This window comes from Sinohyriopsis cumingii, chromosome 11, assembly GCF_028554795.1.
Source record: "Sinohyriopsis cumingii isolate HCF-2022 chromosome 11, ASM2855479v2, whole genome shotgun sequence".
NCBI lineage: Eukaryota > Metazoa > Mollusca > Bivalvia > Unionida > Unionidae > Sinohyriopsis > Sinohyriopsis cumingii.
The window spans coordinates 25048804-25061273 of record NC_142971.1 but is presented as its reverse complement, the minus strand read 5'-3'; the positions used below and the strand labels follow the sequence as shown (position 1 = coordinate 25061273).

The following is a 12470-nucleotide window of genomic DNA, read 5'->3' as shown; positions in this document are numbered from 1 at the left end:
CCAACATCAAAATCACACAATCAATACGAAACCTAGGTGTTACTCTGGACAGTACTCTCACACTGCACCAACATGTCATGAACATATGCAAGGCTGCATATTTTGAGCTGAGACGCATCAGCTCCATTCGCAAATATCTTTCAGTTGATGCCACTGAAACACTTGTGTGCTCATTAGTACTTTCAAGACTGGACTATTGTAACTCAATTCTGTCTGGTTCATCTCAATATGTACTCCAGCAACTTCAAAAAGTTAAAAACACAGCTGCTCGGATCATATTTATAGTACCATGATCAAAGCACACCTCCCCGCTGCTCTGTACCCTACACTGGCTATCCATTTGATCCAGAATCGAACACAAATTTCTATCTCAGTGCTATGTTTCACTGACAGACTCCAGTCCAACATACCTCTCCGACCTCACCCATGTGTACAAACCAGGAAGATATTTACACTCCTCTTCTGCCAATCGTATCCTCATTATTCCCACTATGAAAACGATTTCATATGGACAGCGTTCTTTTGCATACCAAGGCCCATCAACATGGAATGAATTGCCCACTGAACTTAGACACAAAGACACAGTGATCCCATTCAAGAGTGCTCTTAAAACTCACTTATTTCGACTGCAAGAACAAACTTAATGACCTAATAATGTTTCATACCTTAAATATTTTCAGCATGTTGTTTTTTCTTCTTCTAATTTCATGGTGTTTGTTTTTTGTAATCATATCATTATATGTTTTTTATACTATAGGTGTTGTCTAATGTTGTAAAGCGCTTAGAGCTTCAACAGATTAGGCGCTATACAAAGTCGTCATTATTATTATTATTATTTTCGTTGGGCTAAATTTTTGTGGTTTTGTAAAATAAGGCATTTTCATGGGCACTTAAATTCGTGGTTTTGCCTGTATAAATTTGCATGGAGTAGGTATTTCATTTCGTGGTTTAACAAATACAAAAATACAGATTACAGATGAATAAAACTATGCTGATGCAAATTCACTTTACTGTTTAAAGCAATACTACCACCTGTATAAGCCGGCTAGCGTGGGTACGTGGGAAAGCCTGCCAGTAGCTTCTCGTGGGTCGGTGGTTCTTCCCTGGGTTTTCCAGGGTTCTTCCTCCACCAGTTATACTGGCCACCATGTATAGCCTATCTTGTGCTGAAAAATGGCGTTAAACCCTAGATCAACAACAACAACAACAACCACCTGTATAAGCACAAATCAAAGACCTGGCAGGTTCAATAATTAAACCGTGTTTTCGACCAAATGAATAACATCAGTCGAAGCCGATGCAGCCAACAACACTAAAACAATACTTCTGTCTCTATGAGCACAAATGAAACACCTGTCAAGATGAATCACTTTCGCCATGTTTTTGTTTTTGAGTGCTCAACATCAAAGGAAACCAACACAGCTAACAACACTAGGCCAACCGGTTATTAAAGAATTAAAGTCACACTTCCACGAGTAGTATGCTAAATGGGTCAGAGATGCCATTAAGGAAGAGGCTGTTAGTGCTGACGATCAGTGCACAGTATTAGTAAATCCTGCAACCTCATTAATCAAGCCAATTCACGCTGAATGGATAATTGCAGCTCACGTGACAATGAGTCAAATATAGGACCTAATTATCAGTGGTTTTGAGAAAGCTGGACTTGTTTAATTCAGCAATTTGGGGATTATTTACCTGAGAAGCATTTGTGAGTACCATGAGACTTGATTGACACAATGTTGATACAGTGGCTTTGTCCAAAAATCTGTGAAGTGTTAGCTTTAATACTTTACTGTAATTAGTGTATATAAATAGTGTTTCATTAATAATAGTGTTTCAAGAAATAGTTACAGTATTTTACAGGATTGTTGTTCTTTTGGATTAAGAATGCATGGATAAAATGAAATGTGCTTTCAGAAGGATTTAAATGTTAACAACAGTTGTACTCGAATGAAGGATCGATTTGAATAAGTAATAAATTTAATTTTCATATACTGTTATTTTGTATTATTTTTTCTCATTTTTTGTATTACTATTGTTTGAATACTGAATACCTTATGCTTTTTCTCTATTTTCTCTCTATCCTAACTTACCTCATCTTTTAAAGGCAGTATGTGTAAAATTACAGCTATTGAATACCTTATCAAACGTGTGCATTCAAACAATATAAAATGATTTATAATTCTTGTTTCAAAAGGTTAAAATAAGAAATAATAAAACAAAAACATGTAAATGCTTATATTTAATTACCAGATTTCAGTATTGACCTTGATTTTATCAAATACTAGAAGCTGTGTTAATATCAAGGAATGAAACAATGTAAGGAAACGGGGGGAGGAGGGGGGGGGGAGGGAGGGTCATCATCCTACGTGGCTCATTTTTTGTTAGGGATTTAAATTTCTGGTTTGGGGCAACAATGAAAACCAAGAAAACTGGTCCCACACGAAAACTGATAATACTACAGTATATATATATACATACATACATACATATACACACAGTGAAAAAACTATACATAAAGCTGTCCTTTAAAGTGCAGTTAAAAAAGGTAATGAAAATAAAAAGGAGCAGGGGGTTTATAGCTAGTGTCCTTCATGTGAAAGTATCTACTTAGGCAGGTTTCACAGTACACCACTCCCTCGATATCAGGCGCCCTTATATTGCGGAGTCAGGGATGGATCCCATTTTTTAAAGCAGAAAATACCCCCAAAATTTATCCCCATTTCTTGAAGAAAATTGTGATCAAAATTGGTAATGGAAACTCTGATGTATCACTCGTTTTATCGTTGGAAACAGTAGATAGGATACTGAAATTTTAATCAACACTATGAAATATCAAATTTAAAAATAGGTCATACAAATTTTTACATTTTTTTTCAAAGACGTTCCTAGTACACTGCAGTTAACAATATGTAAGGAAATTTTGATCAATGAAAATGTCACGCTGAGTGGAGGCAGTACTTTAATAAATAAATACAAATTAAATAATTTTTTTATCAATTGAAATTTGTGTTCTAGTTCTATCTTTTAGTTCCTTTTAAGTGTAATCGTCATAAATTCAATGTGTCCTCTTGTAAATAAACGTAAAATACATCAATCTACCGTAACAGCTATGTCTGCGAGCATTTCTCTGAGAACCTAATTAAGTGCTGAACGTGCTTTGATAACTGAATTTCAGAAGTATTTGTTGTATTGTTGCACTTAATTAAAATCTGGCCTTGTTTGTATTATCACATTATGTCTTTTGAGTCAAATAAAGGAGGTGGAATAAAAGAAAAGTTAAAAGGCATGAAAATCCTACAAACTTAAAATCTAGTGGCCCCGGTCCTATGTCGGGTGAACTCATTTCATTTGATCAATTGAACACTTATAAATGTTAATGTGTATGTAACATACACTACCTTATGTTAACCGACTCTTTCATAACTATGATCAAAGATAACAAGGCAGCTAAGCGAAATGAATACTTCGTAAAATAAAGTTTGATTTCACAGATACGGACCATTGTGGGCAAGCAAGTTTCAGAGAACTCTTGAACTGGCACTTAGAGATATCCTCAAGGATGATAAGAAGTTTCATTATTAATTCCAATTAATTAATTCACTACATCAGTATTGTACTAATTGAGCAATACAAAAATTGAGCTTCAACGTAGATGATTGTCTCACGAAATAAATGTCACATATTTTTGAAGAGAAAAAAAGGAATCTTGTTTGGTGGTGTATCAACAGTTAGTCTAGTTCCTGCTCTATGGACTACCGATTTGGCAGGATAATATTAAACACCATTATGGGAACCAGACTCATCAAGAAAACAAAAAACTGTGATGTAATACACAGATTTTGTACGCGTACACGTGATGGTTGTTGAAACCAGTTGGAATGATCTTTCATATGTTGGAAATTTTGAAAACAAATGTTATTTAAACAGAATAACGAACAACTTCATTAGAAAAAGCGTGTTATTAAAAATTATTATCAACGTGACTGTAAAATGGAAATTCAGTCAATAAACAGCCCAGTTCCTTAATGTAAACCCCCCCCCCGCCATGGTTTTCTCGATGTCAAAGTGATATTTTCTCAATTTTTGGATGTCCCTTGGTAACTCACTCCTTGCTTATAGTGTGGTCTATATTTGTGGACCCCATTGTGCGTGAGTTATCAAGGGAGAGGTGTATTTTGGTGATCTGAAAACAGAATAAGGCAATGAAAGCCCTTTATGCCTCAGTCTGCATGGAGCATGGAACCTCTGAATATTTCAGTATATCATCATACACAGATGTTTAATGTCCTGTCAATGATGGAGCCTGATAATCTGCCAGATCCTCAAAATGTCTCCTTGTGGACAACAATTCTACTTCAAATTTGTCCATTCCCTCAAAGAGAATACCTTTTTCCTCCAGGTGCACATTGCTGGTGTTTGCCTGAAATTACAAGAGTGTGTCTTTCATCTAATGCTAAGAAAGCTGTTTGCATTTAATAACATAACCTGTCTGTAAAGAACAGTAAACTGATAATTATTAGGCTGCCATTGTTTTCAATTTTGTGGTATCAAATAGATGACAGTGGGTCTCAATACACTACATTTAGAACAGATAATTTTTTTAATTTTCACTCTCTACCTAAGTAATGCAATTTAAAGAACACTTAATTCAGGGGCAGTTACGCATCAGAAAGGTAATTTTAAATCTGTACAGTTGAAAAGATTATTATGGAGTACAAGTATATGAAAGAAATATGTGCAGTGATCCGTCAATGTAAGACTACAAATTACTTTCCTTATAGACTGTAAGCAACAGCATCTAAGAAATAAGGCTGAATCGAAATCACATGTCAGACCTATACATTATAGGGTGGACATAATTAAATTCTCAGCATGACAAAATAAAGACTTGTAAAGGGTACATTATCTGCCTTGCCCTTGTTGAACAGTCCACACTATAGGCACTAGTACCACATGGTTGACAAGATTATTGATTAATGTGGCTCAATGACCAGACCTTTGGTCAAGGCATGTGGTCTTGAACAGAACTTGTAAAACCATTATTTTCTTTGTAGACTTAACATTACCATGACCACTGACCTCTACACTCCAAAATCTATAGGTTTCTTTATTATTTTAAGTGAAAACCATCCAAGTAGTTTGTTCTGCAAAAATCCATTTTTCTTTGAATCACTAACTTGAACATTTGACCTGGTCACTCAAAAGGCAGCAGGCTTCTCTCTTTTCACAAGTGCAAGTTATCCATAAAGTTTGGTCCAGGTATGTGAAGTAGAACTTGCATTATTGAGCAGAAACCATTTATTACAATGACCTTTTAGCCAAAAATTGATAGGGCTCTTTCACTCCCAAGTGCAAGCCGTCCACAAAGTTCACTTGCAGATGGTGGAGAACTCAAGCTATTGTGCAGAGTGTGTGTGATTTGGATTTTTCATGTAGCTTTAACATTTTTTCAGTCATATCGCTACTATGTCTACAGTGTGGCAGTTTATAGTGATGTCTACCACTGGGGCATCATGCTGCAGACATGTAGCATGATGTCCCACCCAGTGACATTATCCTGACACCATGCTGACCAATCCTAACACTAACCTCTTAATGCTGAGTGCCAAGTGAGGCAGCTGTTAGTACCATTTTTGTAAGTCTTTGGTATAACTCAGCTAGTGATCGAAACCCACGACCTCCTGCATCCAAGGCAAACGCTCTAACCACTAGGCCACTGAAGCAGTCTATTGTGCAGAAATAAAACTGATATCAGATGACCAACACTGTAACACAATAGGCTCTGTCTTATGGTAATAAATAAAAATCTCAAAGCAAGCAGATAAATTTGTAAGACTTATCATTTCAGCTAAAATCTTTCATGGTTTCACTATTCATTAAGAGGCCTGAAATAATTTTGTCACAAAGAACATTATAGTATGACAAACATTCAATATCTTTAACATCATCATGCTTTTAGACTTAACATGGCACAATTACAGATATAAACAGGAAGAAGAGTCACCTAGAGATGACATGTTCTTCCAGTTCCCCAAATGTGTAAAGACGACTCTAAAGTCCAGTTCCTCACTTATGTAACAACAACTCTATGGTCCAGCACTCTCAATTTATATACTACATGAGCTATACATTGTTTCCATGGTAATACAAAACATATATTAGACTAATGTCCACTCAAATCTACTTGAAATATTTATTAGCATTTTCATCCATTCTTTCACCCATCAGACTTTTATTTCCACAGCATGTGAAACATACACATATTTGCCTTGTGGTCTGCATGTTTCATTTGCTATTGAGAATTCTTCAGTTCTGATATTTACATTTTTGTTTAATGGACTATCCCTCTATCCATCACACTTTTGTCTCAGGAGCAAAACTCCAATTCCATTGACATTTTATATATATATATATATATATATATATATATATATATATATATATATATATTCTGAAGACAGAAGTGATGTAAATTCATTGTCTTTGTCAAGCTCCATAAATTTCTTCAACTTTGGGAGTTACATTCTTTGAACCTAAGATATAAAAGTCACATAGCTTGTTTATTTTATTTTGTTTAATTTTGTTTGAGAAATATTTAAACTTGACTCTGAAAATCTTGGATGTAGACAAGACAGATTTTACTGTATTTTGGCTATATCTGACTTCATAAGAGCAAAGCATAAACGATGCATTGTAATTAATTTTAAATGACAGGAGCACCTAACTTACAGTATTGTAATTACAAATAGCTAAAAATATTAATCAACACTTAAAAAATATATATATAAAAGAGACAGATAAATTAATAACATCAAAAGTCGACATTTAATTTCAATGTTGCTGATAGAACATGACTAGCTATTTATTGACAATGAAGTGAAGCATTAAAGTGGAATGAATGAGCTAGATCCTTCTTTCCAAATGAATCGGTACACAGCAAAAAATATGATGCCATACATACAATTGTGGGTACATATATTTATAAAATGGGATTTTCTTAATATGATCACTTACATTTTCTTGCTTCAGTTTAACAATTTAAAGGTAGGATTGATAATTTATGCTTTTAATATTTTTTTATGTACTGTAACATAGTTCATTGGCTTAATATTAATTCCTTCATTGCCTTTTTTGTATTTTCACCAAAAAAAGGTGATGTAAGAAAACAACCTTACTGTTACAGTGCTTTTCAAATTTCACAAAGAGTACTGTCCCATACGTCTCTGATGTAAAATTATTATTTTTAGGCTAAATCTTCTATTGCATAATAGTTAGGATGATGTCACTTAAGGAACAGTTGTGAAATCATGAAATAATTCTTCATTTCATGTCATACACATTAATGTGTTGGATATTTTCCCACAAGCTGTTCTGTCCACCCCTTGTTTTGAGAAATGTTTCCTTAGGATCTCCTTGTACAGATTCATCGATTATACAGTATTATGATCTGTTATGAAAGACCATCTGTCTTGAGAGACTTATGTTTTGGTGAAATGGGTGGTCTTTCAAAACAAGTTCTACTGTAGTTTATCTTATAACCAGTCTGTAACCAGCAGCATTGAAAGATCACTTTTAAATCAGAGCTGACATTCTGGCAAAGGTTTTCAATATTTTTGGCAAAGGAAAAAACATTTAAGTATTTTTAATTAGTTTTTTTTTTGTATTCTGTATTTATGAAAGTTTTACTTCAACAAATATCTGTTTATATCAGTAAAAATGGTGGATGGAAGAAAGTGTTTAGTGGTGATCAGAAATGTGATATTGGAGAATTCAGTGGCAATCAGGATGTGATATTGGAGTATACAATTAAACCTATCTTAACAGTCACCTTTACATGGCGATCACTTGATCATAATGACCAATTTACCCCTCCCCATGTCATGTATACGTGTAATGGTCACCTACTTTCTGAAGGGTTCTAAAAAGCAATGGTTTTTTCCTGCTTTAAGTGGTTAGTGGTGCATACAGTGAGCACTCAGATGATGTCAAGTAAGCAATGGCCTCAAGAGGAAGGAGTATCATGAGCATCAATGTGCAAGCATTTTTTTATCTCACATTCAATGCATCAGAAAGGTGTCATTATCTCAAATTTGAAAGCGAGGCAGTGGGTCATAGCAGTTCATTTGCTGTAGTCATATTATTACTAGTCACCTTTTGTCTGACCAGTAAAGTTCAACATCTTCATCTATTTACCTGTGAATTAATGCTATTTCTGCTGAAAAATGTTCATCTTTGATATGAGATGTGCATTACATAGGGTCAGGGGCCATTTAATGTTTAAAACTTGTCTGTAAAGGCAGGTGATGTTTTGCTTCATGGGTCACAAACAGACACATACTGTTTCTTTTCATTCAATATGCTTCATGAGCCTCCTGCACAAGCCATCTTCTAATCTCTGCAAGTTGAGCAAAAGGTTAACCCAGATATTGGTTTTGAAGCATGAACAGTTGTCCTTGTTTACAATCATATATACACTGCAAACTGGTCGTGAAAATGGCATTTTGTCATGGTGAACATAACAAAGGTTAGTGATTATTTACATCAGTGATAATTTAACATATAAGATGGATTGAAGTGAACAAAATACAGTGTCTAGTGTGAAATTTAAATTTGGGACAGAACAATATAAATGCTTATTTTATAATTTTGTTAAATAGTGCCAATAAAAACAATCCAGATAAAATAATAATAATAATAATAATAATAACAACAACAACGATGATGATATTTGGTGCATTTGTTCAAAAACAGGTTTGGAAAGTGAACCTGTTAATGTGTCACAGCTGTTTTGCCATGGGTTGCTCCACTTGACTGGTTTAACTGTAGATCATTAAGACTTTCAATTGTTAAAATTCATAAAACAGCAAAATTTCAAGAATTCTCCACTTTTTTTAACCATTTATCTCCAAATCTATTGGTTCACTATGTATCACTAAATCATCTGAATTTGATAAATTTTAAGAAATCAATGTTGCAAACATCAAAGCCTATTTCTTTCTTACTGAAGCCTCTATAGTCATACTAACCATCCAAGATCACAAAATCTGCAGCTTCATATTTGAAAGTGCTGATTCTGATACAATTACTGTTGAAAGCAAATAATGACTATATCTTATAGCAACCATATGATTACAGGGGCCCTCCCATATCGACCATGTGAATGACAGGGACTTTCTCTTATGGTGTATGTTGCCATAAATAAAATCAGCTAAAAATGCACGATATTCTCTTTAGGCACTGAAACACTTCACACAGATGGTGTACAGGCATCCAAATGTACCTGTATGAGAATCAGACAGAGGTGTCCTTGTCAGTGCAGCAGAAGCATCCAAAATGAGATAAATGGTTAAATGCTTTGTTTATTGTTTTAAGTTTATTGTACATCACTGATAATTTACTGCTTGTGTTAAGCAGCATTTAGCCACAGACCATGTATTATTCAGTCAGCATTTGTTTTCTGTCCATCCTTAATTGATTTGCATGTAAAAGAGGCACTGTATCAGGTAAAAAGACTAAACCATTCCCACAACTGGTTCTTTTCACTGTATTTTTTACATAAACAATATATGCTAAAATGTCAAGATGAACTTTAAAATGGGCTACATTAACAGAGAGTGTGAGACAGAGAGACATACAAACAAACAATTACCAGCATTAGTGTGGCTAAAAAGACTCGACATATTTCAAAAGGAGGATTGTTTGCAACCAATTTCTGGAATGGGAAAGTCTTTCCTTTAGCTAACTTGCCAATCACCCTGGATCCATATTTGTTGATGTCAAAGGGCTCATGGTTTTCCTGTTAATATAATGAAAAAAAAAATATAGTGATGAATTTTACAACCACAAAAACAAACTATTACATTAGAGTTTGGTATTCTCCAATAGTAATAATTCCATTATTACTATTTTGCACTGAAATGATGTTAAAATGTCTGTTTTGCAACACAGAAACATGAAAAAAAACCATAAAATTTTATTACATGGGAATCTCCCTATAACAATAGTTCAGAGACTGCCATTGTTTTATATAACCTATCAATACATGTCAATTATAAAAAATGTTGCCCTTGTATCCTCTAGGATATACAAAGTGTGGGTGCAAAACCAGAGACGCTGTTATGAATTTTCTTGGGGGGGGGATGCTAAATGGTAACTGATGGGTGACAACATTATTATAAGGTATATGCATATAATTAATGACTGTATATTATTTTGTTAGCAAATGGATTATCTATCTTATACAAAATACACAACATCCCTCCTTTCCTAAAACATGCTTAAGGTACTTGTCTTAGAATTTTGGTTCCATTTTTTGCCTTTTTTTTCTCAGCCACTGGCTCCCCTTCCAAGTGCCCTGTGGACAAGATCCAGACTATTTTCATGTCATCGGTTTGTGTGACATACTTAGTTTGTGTTGGGGCAAAAAAAACTTTCCGTTTGTTCTGTAGTATCAACCAGAGCAGATCATCTTATAATAAAGAAATTGGTTATCTTCCATTCTGACATTGATAAAGCGTGTTGCTTGTTACATTCTATAATGCTCTGTTAATGCTAATCAATGGAGCAGCTTATGATACCCCCTCTAAGAGACAATTCAAGCAGAATAACTTCAAAAGGTTTTGCAAAAACTGCATCAGATCTCAATCATACAGATGCTTGAATTGAAACAAATAACCTGAGCAATATGGTCATGAGGATGCTCAAATACTGGTGTGGTTGGAAGGGATTTTAAGTAATGTGATTGGGTAAGTATTCTCAAAGAAAAACAATTTACTTAAAAATTTGCTTTCTCCTTCAATTATGTTCCCAAATCACAATAATGTTAGAATGGGTAAGAGGAGAAAATGCAGGTGCCAACATCATGGGAGGGTAGGCAAATGCTCACAACCCCTCCCAAATGATTGATAGTGTCCACAGCCCAAGCTTCTGGGTCTGGAACTGGAGAGACAAAGATGGGCAACTTGTGATTCCACCTTGCTGCAAAAAGATGGCTCACTGGACACGTAGATCCAAATAAAGAACAATTGAAGGAGACCTCTCCTGGACGGAGTGTCAACCATGATAGTAAGGCTGCCAGGTATGTATCTGATTTGTACATTGTCACACCAATGTAGAAACAGCCTAATCAGAACACACAGGTTTGGTGGTTTGGTGCATCCCTGTCTGAGGTAGGTCACCACCACAGAGCTGCTGGACGTAATGAGGACCATTCTGCCTGATAGTCAATCCTTCCAGAAGTGAAAGACATTGATGATGGTCTTCATTTCTAAAAGACTTGTGTGGAGAGGCTAATCCCCTGGTTGACATATGCTGCTGACTGTAATTAAGTCTGGAAACAGATGGGCACTGCAACCAAACATCCTGGCATCTGCACATACCAATATTTCCTCTTGGAGCTTCTCCAGTGGAATCATATTACATGTATCAGCCAAACTGGGTTGCACCACTGATGCAGAAATTATTGTATCATGGATGTGATCATGACTGTTTGATTGAGGGGACATGAAAAGGGGCTAGCAACGTCTTTTGTAATGGATACATAAAAAGATGACTGCACTGAATAATCTGAGGAGTTGCAAAAACTTCTTACTGAAATCCTACTGGAAATGGCCTAGAATGATCCTGATTATGTGAACACAGGGAAGATATGCCAGATTCAAGTTGGTGAATACCCAGATTGACAAAAAATTAAGACGGATGGAGGCTGGGTTTTTCCCAGTTCACTATAACTGGATGATGAGATAAAAGTGAAAAAAGATCATTTCTGTCTTGAAGTGGAATAAAACTTACTCTATGTTTTTGGAAGATGTTGTCCATGTATGCTGCTTCCATTGTAGATGAAGTCAATTGGAACAATGACCCAGTGAAAACCCAAGGACTGCTGTTAAGGCCAAAGTGTAAGACTGATATACATTTCATGGTTAGCAAAACTTCTGTAATGCAGAGTGGATAGGGAGGTGAAAATATGTGTCGGTCATATAGAGACTGATAGCATAATCATCCCATTGGATGGAGAGAAGGATTGATCTCAATGTCTCCATCTTGAATTTCGATGGTGAAATGTGTTATGTCTTTAGGCTCTTACAAAACATGACAAGAAAAATGTGAAGACAACAAGCTTTATAACATTTAACAAATAATTTATTTCCTTAGAAACACAAGTTAAAAATGAGAAAAAGAACTTAAAAATTTACGAATCAAATCCAAAAATAATCCAAGATTAAAAATGAGAAATCCTTGAAACAAAAAGTCCTAATGAAACTGAGTTCGAATCCTGATGAAATCCAAAATGAAAGGCGATGACATATGTTGTGGTCAGTGTCATACTGATGTGTCAACAGTTCTTTGTTGAATCACAGATAATAATATTCCAACTTAGAATTCTGTATAAATTTTGATAAATGTCCTTGTCCAAGAATTAATTTAGAGCACTAGTATTTCCAGGGGAAAAAAATCACTTGTCTTTA

The 12470-nt window shown here is 35.0% G+C and overlaps 1 protein-coding gene across 1 annotated transcript in view; it reads right to left on the bottom strand.

Annotated features, from left to right (window-relative positions):
- Positions 1 to 2225: 2225 nt before the first annotated feature.
- Positions 2226 to 12470, bottom strand: part of LOC149787800 (condensin-2 complex subunit H2-like) — a 155849-nt gene continuing 145604 nt past the window's right edge. The window contains exons 19-20 of the mRNA XM_089974010.1: positions 9653 to 9799; positions 2226 to 4423 (exon numbers count right to left, since the gene is read on the bottom strand). Coding sequence (XP_089830136.1) covers positions 4283 to 4423; positions 9653 to 9799 — 288 coding nt within the window. The 3' untranslated portion in view covers positions 2226 to 4282. The remainder of the gene's footprint in view (positions 4424 to 9652; positions 9800 to 12470) is intronic.